The sequence below is a fragment of the Sinocyclocheilus grahami genome, unplaced genomic scaffold (assembly GCF_001515645.1).
Source record: "Sinocyclocheilus grahami isolate Dianchi unplaced genomic scaffold, SAMN03320097.WGS_v1.1 scaffold621.1, whole genome shotgun sequence".
Taxonomy (NCBI): domain Eukaryota; kingdom Metazoa; phylum Chordata; class Actinopteri; order Cypriniformes; family Cyprinidae; genus Sinocyclocheilus; species Sinocyclocheilus grahami.
The window spans coordinates 498,155-517,477 of record NW_015505800.1 but is presented as its reverse complement, the minus strand read 5'-3'; the positions used below and the strand labels follow the sequence as shown (position 1 = coordinate 517,477).

The 19,323-nt window shown below is 38.3% G+C and overlaps 1 protein-coding gene across 1 annotated transcript in view; it reads left to right on the top strand.

The window, feature by feature from the left end:
* LOC107557818 (E3 ubiquitin-protein ligase TRIP12) overlaps positions 1-19,323 on the top strand; it is a 60,791-nt gene that overhangs the window by 22,946 nt on the left and 18,522 nt on the right. The window contains exons 4-8 of the mRNA XM_016241368.1: positions 1,535-1,660; positions 1,775-2,673; positions 13,403-13,508; positions 18,647-18,783; positions 18,941-19,024. Of these exons, the coding sequence (XP_016096854.1) occupies positions 1,535-1,660; positions 1,775-2,673; positions 13,403-13,508; positions 18,647-18,783; positions 18,941-19,024 (1,352 nt within the window). The remainder of the gene's footprint in view (positions 1-1,534; positions 1,661-1,774; positions 2,674-13,402; positions 13,509-18,646; positions 18,784-18,940; positions 19,025-19,323) is intronic.

Sequence of the window (19,323 nt, the reverse complement as noted above, 5' to 3'; positions counted from 1 at the left end):
ATGTATATATATATGTGTGTGTGTGTGTGTATATATATATATATATATATAATAAAAAAAATTGGGGGGGTATAGTTTTATATAGTTTTTCCAGGATTCTTTGATGAATAGAAAGTTCAAAAACAGCATTGAATTGATCTGGAAATCTTCATTACATTATAAATATTGCCACTTTTGATAGATTTAATATGTCCTTGTTTTATTTAAGTATTAATTTCTTTCAAAAATAAAATAAGATAAAATGTACTGACCCAAAACTATTGAAACGTTAGTCTGATAACTCATGATCTCAAGGCATAACTAATACAACCCTCTACATTGTGAGTAAATCACTCGTATATGCGACTAAATCTTACTCTGGGCGACTAAATAATATCTAACATTAGCCATTGGCTAATAAATTCTTAGATTTTACATGCCAGTGTGTGTGTGAGAGGCGTTCAACACAGATTTTCACTCGATAAACACGTTGGCTGAGCGCTTGACAGTTTCGCTCTCCGTCAAGCGATCTGTACTACTTGGATGCGCTCAATGGATCATGTCATGTACTCAATGGATGCACAGTATGTAGCACGCAGCTCACCTGTATTTGACGTACCGTAAACTAGTGTGAAGGCGCACGACTCGCCGTCGCTTTACTGATAGCACTGTGTTTCTCACACATGCAAAGAGAGAGAGCGAGAGTCTTGCATACCATGCTGAATCGACGCGCTACATGTAAACCATATTCTTTGTTGTATTTTTCTGTCAAAATAACAGAGTTCATTTAGAATTATTCAGCTTTTAAGAAGCAGAAGATATGCCGGTTTCTCGGCAGTGGGCGGAGCTAATGCGCGAACAGCTCTCGTTGGCTGGTGCTCATCTATTACTGTCCCCGTTTTGATTTCAGCAAATCAGTTTGAGCGAACGCTGACAACGTGATTAATATTCATGAACCCAGCAGATAATAGTAGTAGTAGTAGTACCACCTATGACCAACAATATCTTAAACGCCACCACCAGTCCTAAGTTCAGTTAAACTCTCAAACTATACTGGTTATGTGATATCAACAGTAGAAATATATGTCTGTCTCTACAGTCACATTCGATTCACACTGCAAACTCTCAACTTAAAATTATAATTTCCTTTGCCATGGTGCTGTAGATTCAGTAGGAGCACCGCATCTTTGCTGAAAAGCAGTTCAGGCAAGACTGACAGAGTGTGTCTCTTTTAGGCCTGATACACAGGCATTCGGCTCTTGTGGGGATACTTTTTGTCTCTTCTCTTTCAAACAAGTTCTTTATGTCCTCCAGCGACACAGCCAAATGGCTATTAGTTTAGCTGCCCAACTCAGGGTGATGCTCTCAACTTGTGAAAAATGTCTAGCTAGAAACATGTAATGATTGCTGTTTGCCTTTGCCGTTGGGCTGACGGGTGTGTAGGAAGTGCTGTAGTACTGCAGCAGTAGCCAGCTCATAAAGGTGAATTTGAGGTGTTCCTCATCTGCTTCCCATCCCACACTGCTCTCTGCTGTTTAATTCCCAACCTCTCCAGGTTGCAGCCAGAGCAAGTAAACCAAAAAGCAAATTTCCCACCTGAAAGTAGAAGATCTAATTCTAAGGCTTCCAAAGCCCCACCCAGCTCTGCCGTCGGCTCCGCCCGCGGCCACGCTTCTCGAAGGTATCCCTTTTTCCTCCTGTATTGCGTGTGGGTCTTTTGTGATGCAAGTTCACCATGTGATGACTGCTCTGTTTTGGGCACTCAAGTCTTTCCCCTTTCTGTTTGCTTTCACAGGAACAGCCTCTCTTTATCCGTGGGTTCACACTCGATTCCAGATCCAGACTTGGAAGCAGCAGGGACTTCAAGCCAGCAGGGGAGACGGGAGGGCAGCAGTACCCGTGCTCTCAAACGCAGCTCCGCTTTAGAGCCCAACATCACCTTTTCGCCCAGCCCACCCAAGCGGCCCAAAGCGGTGTCCAGCCACCTTTTGGAGAGTTCATCCAGTGGGCCATCGGCCCCCACAACCTCACCTGAAGTTACAGAGCCGAGGAAGGCTCCAGCGTCTGTCAGCACCAAGTCCAAAAAGAGACGGTTAGCAGCCGAGCCGGCTCCCGCCAGAGCCCTGAGCAAGAAGAGCACGTCCTATCCAGGCCCTAGTGGGGCCTCGATCCCCCCCTCTCAAAAGCGCAAGAAGGCAGGCGCCTCTTCATTGTCGTCCTCCTCTCCTTCCTCCCTCCCCAGCTCTAGCAGTGCGGCAGGCCCCCTGCCACCCCGCAGCGAGGCCAGCCGGGCAGCCAAACCCACCAAGCTGGCGTCCAAATCGGCCGCCTCAGCCAAAGCTGGGTGTAGCACCGTGACTGACTCCTCTTCCTCTGCCTCTTCCTCGTCCTCCTCATCCTCTTCCTCCTCGGCTGCCACAGGCGCCAACAGCTGTGCCCCTCAGGGTGCCCGACTAAAGCAGGGCAAGGACCAGAGCAAAGCGCGGCGGTCACGCTCCGCATCCTCCCCATCTCCCCGAAGGAGCAGCCGGGATAAAGAGCAGAGCAAGGCTGCTGGCTCCTCCAAGTTTGACTGGACATCCCGCTTCAACTCCAAAGTCAACCTGCCAAAGCCCAAACTGTCCCTGCCGGCATCGGCCAAGGCTGAGACCTCCTCCAAGCCTGGGCCCTCCGGACTGCAGGCCAAACTAGCAAGTGAGTGCCCAAACTGCTTCTGTATTTTTAAAGCAATGGTCCAAGTTCAAAACAAGTTAACAAGCTCTAATTCATGGTATGGGATTCACAAGTTAGACAAAATAGGAGACTAAACATCTGAAGGTTGGTGTGTTTAGGCAATCTAATTGAGACTACTGTTGTCACGATACCAAAATGTCAGTGGTCTATACAAAATAATGTTGGTACCATAGAAAAAAAAAAACTACTGGAACTAGTTAATTTTTATATTTGTGAAAAACTAAATTTTTAATTAAAACATTTAAGTGAACATATAGTAAAACATATAATAAAAAGGACAAAGAGACGCATTGCATAAAACAAGTGTCAGGTCTGTTAGTTTGTATTTTTACTCGAACTTGAATTACAGATCTGTTTTGATATACACTATCAGATTTTTCTTTGTCCTGTCCATTGCTATGGTAGACTGCTGAGCAGAATGAACCGTTAATGAAGAGTACTTTTTGTTAACTGTTTATCATATCATAGAACTGCTTGTGAGAGTGTGAACTGCTTGTGATTGACTACAGTGCTCAACATTACAAACTAGGGCTGTCAAAAAAAAAATTAGAATTTCGAATATTCGTCGAATTTAAAATAAAAATCCACATTCGAATGCAAAAACGCATTTTCTAGATGGACATCTATTACTGTTGCACTCGCGTCTCGCACAAAAGAGCGGCATGTTTAGAAAGCCATGTAAAATTAATGCAAGTTTAACTTTAAAAAAACATTGAGACTTTATGGCGGGGTTTTTTCCCCATCCCACTGCAACTCGTGTTTTTAAATGAAAAATGTACTTTGTGATTGCTTTCGGCCCTTTGTATTAAACTATGAATACATACATGATGCTGTTTTGTTTATAGTTGTTTAAGCAACTTTATAATTATAAATTATATTATAATTGGTTTATAAACATTATTTTAATTATTATGCACTTTTTTCACAGATAGTCATGTTTTCTTACGCTTTGAATAAACGTGCATTTGTAATATTTTGCTCGATGTGCCCTCTTGTGGCCTCAGGAGAGAAGCCAAAAGCTTTTGCATTTTAAATTCGAATGTAATTCGAAGTTGACCCAGTACTTGGTAATACTGGTAATACAGAATGACTGGTATTGTTGCATTTTTAAAACTTCAGTATTGACTCTGTACCTAAATAGTAGTACTTTTGACATTGAGTGTTTGTGCATCTGTAATATCAGGGCTGGGCACTTTTGGTTAGATTGGATGTCACTGTGTGCACACACTTGAACTATTCTACATCCAAGCTTCAGTTTCAACATGGTGCACATGTAGAACACCAGCTGCAAGGGTGCTAGAAGTGGACTTCAGTATTCAGGCACCTGCCACCAGTGACGCAACTGACACGCAAGCTTTCCGTGACAGAACTGATCTATCTGGGTCGTATTTTGCAAGATATGAGATTGATTCAACCCAGAACATATGGATGATGTTACACATTATGCTGCTTACACTGCTTTTGATCCTCTTAAGCACTCTTACTGTGAGATCATTCATGTTTTGGGATCTTTTACACTGTTTATCTATGCACAGAGAAACCCTTTTCTCACTCAGGGACATATACACCTTGCAACTAGTGGTGCACCAATCAGGAAATTTGAGGCAGATGCGATCACTGATGTTTTAACACTAATATTAGCCGATGCCAGTCACCAATATTTAATTTTTAAGAGGTCATGAAACCCTGCTATTTCAGCTCAAGTATTGTTTAAGCTGTAAGTGCACCTTGTCACACACAGCAGTGATATGCTCAAAAACGAGAACTATTATCAATTTCATGTAACTTCTAATTATAAGTTCCAAAAGTGCTCAAGTGAGAAATTTATTAGTATCTGTGTTTTCAATATTGGTGTTTTGTTGTTCTAAAAAAAATGAAGAATCAGCATAAAGACATATAGTAATTATTGAAGGTCAAACTATAAACATGTATGTCTCTGTATATAAACAAACATGCAAGCATGCATGCATGAGCTGACTTTAGTGAATAACATTAGTCATTTTGTCACGCTTTACGATTACTATGGCAACGTCCGCCTCAAGTCCATGACACGAGCACCGCATTGACTGTACAAAACGCATCCAAAATGAGAGAAAGCGGCAGCCACGCAGTATTTTCACTGCTTACCATGTCCTGTGTAAAAGGGGCTTTATGGGATTGATTGTGTTGCTCATCTGAAGCGCGTGCGCGCTGGAGCGTCTCGTTAAAGTAAAGTGCAAATATCATTTAAATCACCATATCGCATTTAGTTTTGAGTAGTATGAGGTTTCAAAGCATTTTAGTAGGGGTGCTCCGATTGATCGGCTACTGATCGCCGATAATCACGTTGGGATGATTGATTGGCGATCTCAAGCTGATGACGCTGCTGTGTGAGGTTTGGCACGACATGCAGTGGCACCGTCTCAGTCTCTCTCCGGCGTGGGTAAAATTATTATTATGCTGAAGGTGAGGTACTCGCCTTCATATTTCTTAATTAAATAACTTATAAAGTAATTTGAAAACATTGTGTGAGATGTAATTTCACAAACGGCGTGAGTGAATCACCGCGCACACTCTTTCTCTCTCAAAATACGCAAATGGCTTCAAATCACCACATCGCGTCTGTCTATAAGCGAGCTGCATGCTGCACAGTTGACACAGGAATTGCCACTTGCACTATCGAGGCAGTGTCACATCGTCACTAAAGTTTATAAATTGCATTACATTTTATTTATTGCCAGTGTTTAACCATTCAGCGCTCGCACACTCTCCTGGAGACCGTGCGCTCATGCACACTCGCAGCGCACACACATAATGCCAGGTTCACATTACTCCGTTTGCAGTGCGTATGTGGTGCATATTTTTTCCATACTCATGTTAACGGACTAATAAAGCGTGCACACTGCAGACTGTTGCGGTGCGTGGAGCAGTGCGTTCCACGAGCGGTGCGTCTGCAGCAGTGCAGAGATCGTTTCAAGACAGAGCCTATTTTTGCTGCACTGCAAGTGTTGAATTAAAGTAAGCAATTTACTGTTGTTTGCAGTAAATAGGAACATGGATTGACACAAAAATGTAGTAATTACACCACAAATGCATATTATTAAAGTCTACTGTGTTTCACAATCAACACATATGGCTTTTTGGCTAGGTTTAAAGGAAAAGAGCACTTTTAGTTTGTGATAAGGTAAGAAAAGCAGTTTAAATGTTTTGACACTTGCTTGAGCAACTTAATATATAAATCTAGAAGTAAATGCAAAAGTAAAAAGCATTGAATGTGTTTATAATTATTGTGTGTTTGATTGGTCCAGACGCTACATAAATGATAAAAAGAAGGCTTTAAAAAGATCGGTATAGGTGATCTGTATCGGCAGATACTGCTTTCTGTGATCGGTGATCAGCCTCAAAAACCCTGATCAGAGGACCCCTACATTTTAGAATTTTTTAAAATTTTTATTGTGTATGTTCATAGAGGGAGAGACGGGACATACAGTAGTGTGCACCGGTGGCTCGTCTGTGCAAAAGAGCCAACAAATGAATGCATTGAAAACACAGATGAACAAAAGTAAAGTTTACAGAGTTTCAATGACGATTACAAAGAACAGGTTTTCTCAAATCGAGCACTGGATTGTGCTCCTACTTAATTGAGCTTGGTCTGTTTGGTGCGCATGGCGGCGGCGCTCGTTCACGGACGTCTGTGAAGTTTAGCTCATGCACTTCTGACAGAAAAATTGAAATATTTCCATGGCTTACTAACATTTACAGATGGAGAATATACCTGTGAAATGTAAGTTATGCATTCAGGAAGATGACACATCTCAACACATTAAACAGTGCGAGTAGCCTAGTGTCTCTGTCAGCTGTAGTGACGGGCCGAGCCGCTTAAACTAATATGTGAAACGAAACCATAAACTGTCTTACCAGTTTTTAAAGGCCTTAATATGAAGCTTGTCACATGTTTAGAACAAATTGGATTATGCACTTTTCCCCCACAGCAGCTCAGTCTGTGTCCTCCGCTATATTTTCAGATGTGCTCGTATCAAACTACTGTATATCGATATAAACGGTATTTCCTCATATCGAATCGCTTATAAAAACAATATCGATATATCGTACAAACTTGATATACCGCCCAGCCCTAGGCAGTCATAGGGCCAACTTGCACCTGGTCACTTCATGCGTTTTCTCTGATCGGATAGCTATCTGATTTGTCAAAACGGTTCCATTTATACTTGGCCACATAAATGTGTCTCCGCAAAACCAATATAAATCCGATCTTCAGTTCCTGTGCTGTATGCAAATTTAACATAAATTATGAGTTCATGTCAGTGAAAGCAACAAATATCCTCTGCATTTTATTCATCATCAGTTAATTTCAAGTAGGGTTGTGCAATATTGAAGAAAAATGCGATATGCGATACCTTGTTAAAAAATGCGATATTTGATATGCGATACGATATTGCTTAAAGTGTGTAAAATCAATTTCAATTATATTTTAAATAATTTAAAAATGAAAATTAAATAACCAATTTGTTTCACATTCTTTCTTGGAAAAGAAAGAATCACTACAACTTCTGAAAGTGACCAGCAGTGTTTTAGCATTACATAAAAAGTAATGTCACAGATCAGAAAATGTCATTTTAACATCAGTGTGAACATACAAAAAAAAATTATGTATGACACTAATTTTATATCATTGTAACTTTGCTTTCCACACACTTTAAGTACTTCTTCATATACCACAGCAAAAACTATAGTCTGAGTAAGTTCAAACATGATTAAAGGCAAGTGAACAGTCAGTAAAAAGAAAATGAAAAAAAAGGAAATTTTTTTTATTTTCCCTTCTCTTTCTTTCTATATTCAGTAGGGCTGGGTACTGTGACGGTATACTGTTTATCAGATGGGCACTTCAAGTGTAGTAAGCAATTTAGTTTTGATGTACCATACCACTCGTGTCTAGTGTAACTCTGGGTTGTTTATGGTAGCTAAGCAACGTTTAGCATTTTTAATAGTGCCTGTAAATATAGAATTCAAGATATGTTTGTGTTTTTTATAACAGCTGTGGCTGGTTTAGTCAGTTATGTATTGTTTTAGTTTTTTTTAGCTGTTTTAAGATAACAATTAGCTTGTCAGGAGCAAAGCTGGGCACCTTCCTTGAATCAGTGCTCTAAGACAAATAACATAAAATGGTTTTAAGTGTTGAATAAATTAAATACCTTTATGATAAACGAAAAAAAAGTCAAACTGGTTGAATGTAAAGCCAGATTCACTTTCTGTCAGTAGGTGGCGCTTATAGAAAAGCAGAAATACAATTTACACTGGTAAACAAATTTTTGCACAACTTTCGGTTTCTGACACCCACTTGTCATGGAGATAAAAGGAAGTCAAACAGTATTTACGTATCTTCAATCAGCCATTCAGATTTTTGTGTTCGTTATGGTGTTTATTAAATGACACCAACTGCAAGAGTGCCGAGACGAGAGCCAATTCTGAATTTTTCCTCTGCTTATACACTATTGCTTAGCAAAATAGTGAGCACCAGATGATGCACACTTTTAGAAAAAAAAGGCTTTATAAAGGTAAAAATTAGGGATGCACTGGCCCGATACTGGTCTCCTGTACTCGTACTCGTTAAAATGCCCCTATACCAAACGCCGATACCACACAGCATGTGATAAGCTCCATATTCAAACAAAGAAGCACCAACAACAGACAGCAGAAAGGAGTTAAGGATGTCTACTACGAAGTATATGTATGCAATGAATATAATGTTAAAAATTCAGTATTAACGCCTGTATGCCTGGTGTGTGCGAGCTGATAAACAAAGCACGCTGAGTGGATTGAGCGCGCGGCGGCGCAGATGCGCGAGCTTGTCGAGTGAATATACCTTTCTCACAGACATCACTGGAAAGTTTGTAGTTCGGTCGGATGTGTCAAAAACGAGTAAGTAAAACAATGCACAAGTTACTTAACGGTAGCGAGAGAGAGAGCGAGAGATCTTTAATGTTCACTCACTTGGCACACGTATGGGATTAAAACTAAATCGTAAAAATAAAACAATTCGTAGGGGCATTCACTATAAACATCATTTATTTTCAACCTTAGGCATACACGACTTTCTGCTGGAAGTGAATCTAGAAGCCTGTGTGAAATGCGCTCGGCTGTATTACAGTCCTCTCTTTCTGCATCAGTACAAATACGTGCACGCGTTGCACGTTTTGCTTGCTTGAGTGTTTCTGCATTATATAAGTGGCTTTGGAATATAAATCGCAGCACGTTTCAGATGAAAAAATGCTACTTCTATTTCTGAAAATATCACAGTTAGGAGATTTATAACGAGTGGTTCCCTGCATTATTACAGCAAAGCGCGTGATTACAGTACTAAGCCGCTGCAATGGAGCACCTCTAATGTTATTAAATTAAAGATGATGTACCACAGAGCAAAAAAATTAACAGTGAAAGTAACACAAACTTGTAAAATACATTTTTAATGGGCATAATTAAGTGTGAAAATAACCGAAGATTATCTTAATATTATCAAGATGAATTTGTTCTGACACAGTGTAACTCTGAGTTCTTGTAATATTTTATTACCATTTTCTAAACTATAGCGAATAAATTGTGATAATGTGAGAAATGTTGAAGGTGTCTGAATAAATTGATTTGACTGTATCTATTTGATAAATTAAGTTAACCAACTAACATTATACATACCCTTTTGGTTTCTGTACCCAATATTTAAAAAATGTACAAATGCAATAAAAATACCGGTATAGGCAAGTACCAAAAATAAAAGTATCGGTATCGGGCGAGTACTGGAAAAAGCGGTATCGGTGCATCCCTAGTAAAAATGCCCATAAAACGTAAAAATCTATTTAAACTTATTGGAACAGATTAATTTCTAACACTGTTGTGAACTGACAGCACACAGAATATGAAGAATATCAAAAACAAGTTTTACTTACACACACACACACACACACACTCAGTATTGAGTAGGTGAGTAGGTAGGCACCAGTACGTATAGGGACATTTAAGAGGGTTCCAAATAACTCTAATTTCATGTTGCAGAAAAATGTGTTGTTCTTGTTCCAAGTTACCTTCCTCTCCACTGATTTTTGCCTCTCACAAAAGCCACAAAGCCTTCCAAGAAGACAATAAAGGCTTATGTCATGCTTGAGCTTTAGTTAGGCTGAAACTTGAAAGTTAATTTGCACCACATAAATGCAATGTTTAGGTATAAATATTATTTTGATTACTATTATTTTGATTTATGCCTTAGTTTTAGTTTGTACTGTTTACCTTTTTTAAAGTAATGTGAAATAGATTTTTGTATTTTTATTTATTTATTTTATTTATTTTATTGATATATTTGTATTTGCATTTTGAATGCAATTTGGCAATTAAATACATTAAATGGGTTTAGTTTTCACAGTTATTAATGTATGCAATTTCAGCAATAAAAATGAATTTTTCTGAAAAGAAAACAAATTAGTTGTTTATTTTAAGAGATCTATCTTATCTCTTGCATATTTAGTATTGCTCTCTAAAAAAGAAAAATTACTTACCTGATTACTCGATTAATCGATGGAATAATCTGCAGAATACTCGATTACTAAAATAATCGATAGGTACAGCCCTAGTACAATATGTAAGATTTTCGTAATAAAATATCCAAAAACTACTTGCACAGTGTATATTTTATGCAGTTGTGTATTTGTTATTCCAAAAGTTCCCAAGGATTTTTAAATCCAGAGAAATTCCAGTTTTAAATAATGACTCGTCCCTGGTCATTGTCGCCGATCAATGATGTAATATCCACATATCCTCAGTTTCCGCTTGTAGAAACTATGGCAACACAGACACAAAGGCTGCTGTACAGTTAAACTAAATCCATTACGGCTGTCGCAAATGAAATGAAAAGTGTTGACCGCAGCATTAAATTTAGATCTGCTCAGTATTGCGCCATGATTTTTAATACGTTTTTACAGTGTTGCGCATTATAACCAATCACACACGAGTCTGTTGAGCTTATGAATGCGATGGCCAATCAGAGGCGTTCAGATGAGTTTTTGTTCAGTGCACGACGCTCGCTGACTGAATTCAGCTCTCACGCAAATTCTCTCATCATAAACTAAGCACAGATGTACGTATGATGTAAGAGATTCATTCATAAAACCGTGTATAGACAGCTTTACTGATTATAAGGGGAGTTTTTTGAGAGTGCTTAAACTCGCGCTAGACTTAAGTCAGTCATAATGTTCTTTGACAGTGTAAATGTTCTTTGCTTGCATTCTCTGTATAATTTATTCGCAGTTTGAATAACTATGGAAGGTACAGGTAATAAAAAAATGTATTCATTACCTCATTCGTGAACATCCTCCTTCATAGCGTCATCAAACTTTACCTTTGTTATTGTTTTGAAAATGCAACCTCTAGTGGCGAAAACTTACATATTGTACCTTTAAGTGTAGAATGTACGGTGTGACTTAATTTACACACAGTGCTAATGAGATGACATGCAGAATGTGCTGGTTTCTGTGGAAACTGTCTTAACACGTGTTCTGTATGGAGTAATGTGCTTGTTGTGAGCAGTGGCCAAAGGTCAGAGCTAGATGATGGGTTAATGCTTTACAGTGCTATTATTCCCTTTGTTTTCACTGTTTGTCCTGTACATAATTTTTGTCTCTTGATATTTCTTTGTAAATTCTGTTGTCTGTTAGATGATTTTGGTTTGTTTCTACTAAGTCTAATGCAGACTTTTTTTTTTTTTTTTGTTAATTCATAATTTTTTAATATGTTTAAGGTAATAGTTGCTGTTTACACAAACTATTTGATATTATATTTGTGAAATACAGTAGTAATATTGTGACTCCCCCATTGCTACCAAATCAGGTCTGGATGACTACGATAGTTTTGTGTGAGGAACAGACCCAAATTTTAGTGGCTTTTAATCTAATTTTCTTTTTTTATTTTTGCTCTTAAATCTCATATGCTCAAGATGTGTGATAAACAGTGTGGGTTTTTTTCTCATTAGCTATGTTTACATTAGTTTTGTTAGTTTTTAAACCGAATGACTCCAGTCAGATTTCACATTCAATAAAATGTTTAAATGAATCCTAAACATTGCATAAATGAATCCACATATTAGCTTACATGTGCATTTCATGTATTTCAAACGAAACGCATATGCAGAGCACAGTCGCTATGATAATGTCACTTGATCTACAACATTTCAATATAGATTAGAGGTCGACAAATGGATTGATTTGCCAATTAATTGCTGGTACAATCGGTTATCAGCAAAAATCCGTACAGATAGGTTTTCCTGGTTGCATCCATAGCTGGTGTGGCTGAGAAGGGTCCGCTATCATTACTGTCATACCGTACGAGAGCGGCCTCTAGAGGTCAAATCACTGAAGCCTCGTGCTGTTTGTTTTGACACGCGAGCGCTGCACAGAGAGGGACACTCCAGATGCTGATTTAAAACGGACAACGAAATGGTGTATACAGTATAGTATAGTGCATGTTTTCATATTACTTTACATTAATTAATTTAACTAGATTCTGCATTAGTTGAAAAAGAACAGCAGTATGTTTGGCGTCATGTCTGAGAGGATGCTAACATAAGTAGGACCCCAAGTGGTTAAAACAATTTGACAAAAAATACACGCAAATTCGATTCTTTAATGTCACGATTGTTGCCATCTAGTTGTATTAATTTATGTCCAGCTGATCACTTTTATGCATTCATTGGCCAGTAAAGTTATATATTTAAAGCTAGTGATGTGAGCAAACAAACTGATATGTTCATGCAGCCAACCGACACATAAATCAGAAATGCAGAACTTCAAACTAATTTACGACACTTTTTTTTCTTTCTTAAAGTGAACCTTTGCCTGTTAGGTGATGAAATAAACTTTTTTTGGACCGGCACTTTAATTGATTGCAGTGTGTTCGTTGTGTGATACCAGTGAGTTGTCCTAGCTGTGATGTGCTTATCGTCCGGTGTATGACCGGCATATTTTATTTTGATTAAATAAACTGTCGGTTGATTAGTTGGTTATTGGCCCGTGCAGTCCAACTTAGTTATTATTATTGGTAATCAGCTGATCTCTAATAAAGATTGCTGATGTATATATGAGAACAGTATGTTTATTTAGGCTTCTCCACTGACTGCTTTGTAAGATGTGAAAGATAAATGAACATACAGATATTTGTATGATGTAAAACATTTGTAACAAATGCATCACGTCCCTTTGCATGTAAACAATTTAGGTTTTTTTTATCCGTTTAAGAAAATGGTCAGATTTGAGTGTTTATATGCTCAGTTTTTGCCTGTTGATCATATTATTCAAGATCTACACCACCCCGTTCAAACCAGTTATAAACTGATTATTTGGGTGAATTTACACATTGAAAATGCAAATAAAAAGTAATAATAATCTGACACAAACTCTCAAAAGTACAGCATCCTACTTCAGAAGTCTGAAGTAAAAAACTAAAGGTTTAATTCTGTTCTTTCTGATGTATCATTGTAGCCTGCTGAGAAATATAATACTGTTCTCTTTGTGATTGATTAAAACGCGCTGTTCTCCTGTGATCCTCTCTCAGTGACTGGCTTCTAATTTAGGCTTGCTGTCCTTTAACTCTCGCTCTCTTTTCCCTTCTTTCCGATTATTCTGAGTGTAATGCTCTTCATTTCTCTTTCTAGGTTTGAGGAAGTCTACTAAGAAGCGTAGTGAGTCTCCCCCAGCAGAGCTCCCCAGCTGTCGGAGGAGCACACGTCAGAAGACCACGGGCTCTTGTGCCAGCACCAGGTACTGAACCGCCAGCCTCTTCAATCCCAGAACAGCCTACTGATCTAGAACAAGCACAAGCTAAACAATACATGTTTAAGCTGTGTGTGTATGTGCACAGTGTGCATGATGTGAGTTTCATCATCAACACAGTATACACAAACTGTATGTGCGCAGCCTGCAAATCACTCGTGTGCATTGAATTTTTTTCACTAATTAGTTTGTCCACAAGTTGGCAACACTGGCTCAGGCTGTTGTTTCACAGTTAGAAAAGAAACTGAGATGACAAAACAAGAATGGCAACAACAATAGATTCTCGCATTGACATGCTTGTGCGAGGGGATTGTTTGTTGAAAGATGTTTATCCATTGAACACTTTTTTTTTTTTTCTGTCAAAAATTTTAATGGTGCTACAGATCACCGATACCGATCTTTTTAAAGCCTTCTTTTTATAATTTATAACTATTTATAGTGATGCTTCAATCAGGATTTTTAGACATTTGTTCAGGGCCTGAATTTCATTTTTGAAAATTGGGGAAATTCCCCTCTTAGGTGACTCTCTTGTGAGAGGAGAAGCAGCTTTCACACAGGAGTCCGCTACTGATTCCGTGGCTGTTTACCACAAACACAACATTTATTCCAACATTATAATCATAACATTATTTTGATTTCAAATCCAAACATTGTCACTGAAAATGCTTTTTCAGCATTGCAATTCGTTTTTTACACAGTACAGTAATACAATCTTTCACAGACATGTTTAAACACATTAAATATGAGCAACACATTATTCAATGCTTTTTACTTTTGCATTTAATTCTAGATTTATATATTAAGTTGCTCAAGCAAGTGGCAAAACATTTAAACTACTTTTCTTACGTTATCACAAACTTACCATTGACAGAAATAGTCAGCTCTACTGCCTTTCCTTTTGCATTAAAATTTTTATTACAAGCAATCCTGCGGTTCATAAAGAACTGTTTTCCTACGCGCACAAGTGCATCTATTATTGCCTTGTTTATCTAAAAGTGCTCTTTTCCTTTAAAACTAGCCAACAAGCCATATGTGTTGACTGTGAAAGACAGTATACTTTAATTAAATGCATTTATGGTGCAATTGCTACATTTTCGTTTTCATATGTACTGCAAACAATGTGCTGTCACTTTAATTCAGTGCGTTTATCACAGCAAAAATAGACTCGGTGCGGAAACGATCTCTGCACTGCTGCAGACGCACCGCTCCTGAACGCACTGCCGTGTGCAGTGTGAATGCTTTAATCTGTTAACATGAGAGCGGAAAAAATACGCACCACATTCCACGCACTGCAAACGGAGTAATGTGAACATGTGTGTGCGCTGCCAGTGTGCATGAGCGCATGGTCTACAGGAGAACGCGCAAGTGCTGAATTGTTAAACACTGGCAAGAATTAAAAATTAATGCAAAAACTTTACTTTACTTGTATAAACTTTAGTGACGATGTGACACTGCCTCGATTGTGCAAGTGACAATTCCTGTGTCAACTGTGCAGCTCGCTTATAGACAGACGAGATGTGGTGATTTGAAGCCATTTGCGTATTTTGAGAGAGAAAGAGAGAGCGCGCGCGGTGATTCACTCACGCTGTTATTTGATATTATTTAATGAAGAAATATGAAGGTGAGTACCTCACCCCTTCAGCATTATAATTATTTCACCCTTGCCAGACTGAGACGGTGCTGCTGCATGTCGTGCCAAACCTCTCACGGCAGCGTCATCAGCTTGACATCGTTTTTTTGAGATTGGCCTTTTTAGAGACTGCCGATCAATCATCACAACATGATTTTCGGCCGATAATGATCGGTAGCCGATAAATCGGAGCACCCCTAGCGCTACCCATGTCTAAGGTCTGTTGTATCTGAATCTGAAACGGAGATGACGATGTGATGCATACTAGCTAATTTAAGTTGCGGTCACATTTACTATTGTTCAGCAAACTTTCACAGACAAAATCAAGGCACCTGAGGGTGAAAGATTTCCCCACACAAATTTGGCAATGGGTTCAAATTGGTCACGTGGAATTGTTGCGTTGACAAACAGAAAGCTGCTTGGTTTGAAAGTGAATTCTGTGTGAGCTTCATTCATCATACATTGATTCATACATCGCTACACCATTGACAATATACACTGGACCCTTGTGCTAATATGACAGCACCTTTAGATTTACTAATCAGCCCCTATCTCTATGGGATTACATCTCTGCCACAATTCTGTGCGCAAAAGATAATATTTTGAGCGCGCAAAAGTGCGTTTTGCACGCGCGCGAACTGAGTTTTGTGGAGAAAATGTTTTTCTCGCAAAGAAGAAAGTATTTTGAGCGCATGAAAATCAATTTTGCATTTAAAATAAGTTTTTGGATGTGTGCAGACCTTTTTTGCGCGTGCAACGTTTCACTAGCTTGCTCACCTGATGCCCGCCCTCAGTGCTCTCTAAATGCCGACGTCTCGCTTGCTCAACACAACCCAGCGTTACAGTATGCTGTAATTTCAGCCAATCAGAGACGAGGCTGCTAAATCACAACATTTCTTGCATTACCTCAACAACAGAAGAGGAAAAATAGTGCATGCATAATTATTATGCAAGTTGATATTCTGATCATATTTTTTCCCAAGCACATTTTACTAATTCCAAACGACATCAATCTTAATAACTACTATTAATCTTGTATTTAATCATTTATAATTGATATATAATTATTCATGAAGGCTGGAAGGGAAAAATGTCTTATATTCAGGTGTGCATAATTAAGCAGATGTTCTGCTACAGATAAAATGAGCCAAAAAAGAGATTTAACTCAGACTGAAAGTCAAAAATTATTAAATGCCCATGAGAAATATTCAAAACTAATACAATACTAGAAATTGCAAAGTTAATGCATAACCATTGGACAACAAAATGCTCAGTGGGTCAGCAGGGTCAGCCAAAAACATGTGGAGAAGAAAAGATGCATGTTAACTGCAAAAGAATTAGGAATTAAGGTGAAGAATTAGGTGTGAAATCACCAGGAACCATTTAGTCTCCAGTGCCACCATTTTCCAGAACTGCAACCTACCTGGAGTCTCCAGAAGTACAAGGTGTCAGGTTCTCAGAGACTTAGGTTAAGTATAGAATCCTAAAAAATGACACTACTTAAAGGGGTCATATGATGTTGCTAAAAAGAACATTATTTGGTGTAATGAAATGTTTATGCTGTTTAAGGTTAAAAAAACAAATTATTTTCCACATACTGTACATTATTGTTTCTCCTCTATGCCCCGCCTTTCTGAAACGTGTTGATTTTTACAAAGCTCATCGGTCTAAGAAGCGAGGTGTGCTCTGATTGGCCAGCTGTCCAGTGCATTTTTTCCTATTCCACTGCCTGCATTGCATGTTTGTCAACACAAAAGCGCATTCTGTGTGAATGGCACCTAGTGATATGTTCTACTTATGGTCCTTCACAGAGCGCGTCACACGTGAGTGGTTAATCACATGTGCCGACATGCGGTTGGATCATTCTTTTCTCTTTACTGTAAACATTGGCATAATGTCAAAGTGTCTAATTCTAACGTTTGGTAATATTTCTATTCAAAATTGTGATTCCTTGATTTATAAAAAATAAAATCGTGGCAAAACATTAAATTCGAATTAATCGCTAAAATCTTGCTTCATCCCTACTTCCAGTTCATCCTCTTAAGAAATTTGATACAATGTTTTGGAATATCCTGATTATAATTCAGGGCTTGCAAAATTTCAAGATCCTTGGTAGCACTTCCGGCAGGCATTCTTCAGATTTTGGTAGCCCAAATTGAATTTAACTAGACCAAATAAAAAAGACATCGGCTGAACTTCACTGCGGACAAATCGGCATGATCAAAAACTTCTGTGATTTGTATTTTTTTTCTTCAAATAACAAGTCAAGAGAGTAGGGGTGCAATGGATCACAAAACTCATGGTTCAGGTCATATTAAGGATTTTGAGTCACAGATTGGATAATTTTTCAGATGACCAAAAAATTATTTTTAGGGCGGGCATCAGGTGAGCAAGCTAGTGAAACGTTGCACGTGCAAAAGAGAAGGTCTGCACACATCCAAAAACATATTTTAAATGCAAAATTGCATTTAACTAGCCCAAATAAAAAAAAAAAGTTCTTCTTTTTTGAAGAAAACTCATTTAAGTACCCCATGTTAATAAAGTTAACATTAGCCAGCCTTATATCACGTTGTTTATTATTTATCAGAGCTGTTGAAACCAGAGATTCATATCGGAGTCAATTCAGCATGCTTCTGTTTTTAAAATAAAACCAGATAATCCACACATAAGATCAAATCAACAGATGCACAAGTATATTGGATAAAGCCCATGTACATTAAGTATAGATGTTTACTTTACATAGAGATTTTCAGTGAGGGAATGAACAAATATCCTGCACATTATAGGGTATTCATACTTCCATATAAAACTCCATGTGATCCCCTAAATATGAGCTTTATTTTCATAACAAATTTTAGTTATAATCGGCAAGTCTTAGAAACACATGCTAATGATCAACTACGACAATGCAAATCAAGGAAGGAATTTTATCACTATTCATGATAGCCCTTTGGGCAGCGAGGTGATATATTTTGGTAGGCCAACTGGAAGAAACAATAGCCCCGGGATGTCAGGCTAGCGATTTTGCAAGCCCTGATAATTGGCTAAGTCTCATTTAAAGCCAAACACCACACCTGTCACCTCATTACATCAAAAAAAATATTCAGTTATTGCTGCTTTTTAATATAAAACATTGTAATTTATTTGTAATCTTTTTATAAAATGACTCCACGTCATGCCTAACAACACCCCCGTAGTTCTGAAATCATGTAAAGGCCCATTCATACCAAGAACGATAAATCTAATGGTTAACAATATTAGCATCCATACCGATGATAACGTTTGGTTTCTTATGAGTGTGTGCTACAGTTATCACTTTAAACGCTCGCACTCTTTAAAGTTGGGTTGATTCTGTGCTGGTTGGCTATGGACATTTTAATAACATTTTAAATAGTTGTTTTTGATAGTTTGGCATCATTTCAGTGTAGTATGTGTGGATATGCACATTTTAATGACAATATTGATCTTTCCTTCTTGTTGTTCCTTTTCTTTCTAGTCGGCGAGGCTCAGGCCTGGGCAAGCGTGGGGCAGCCGAATCTCGCCGACAGGATAAAATGGCCGACTCCGACAACAATCAGGATGGGGCCAATTCATCGGCCGCGCGCACAGAGGAGACACCACAAGGGGCGTCAGGTAAGAGAGCAGCAGTGCCATGAGATTTTACTATATATTGTATGTGATACTATGACTGTGTATGTGTTGAGCACAATGACAGTGTCTTAATGTCAGCATGAAATGTTTTATTCTATGTCTCGACCTCCTATGCTCATTTTCTCTCTCTGTTGTGAAGCGTCTAGCTCAGTGGCTGGAGCTGTTGGCATGACCACCTCTGGAGAGAGTGAATCAGATGACTCTGAAATGGGAAGACTGCAAGGTATGTTTGCTTTACCTGTTATATCATTAATTGTAGTGCTTTCTAAAAAAAAGATTTTTAGATGTTTGTGAAGATTATATACAGTGGGTACGGAAAGTATTCAGACCCCCTTAAATTTTTCACTCTTTGTTATATTGCAGCCATTTGCTAAAATCATTTAAGTAAATTTTTTTTCCTCATTAATGTACACACAGCACCCCATATTGACAGAAAAACACAGAATTGTTGACATTTTTGCAGATTTATTAAAAAAGAAAAACTGAAATATCACATGGTCCTAAATATTCAGACCCTTTGCT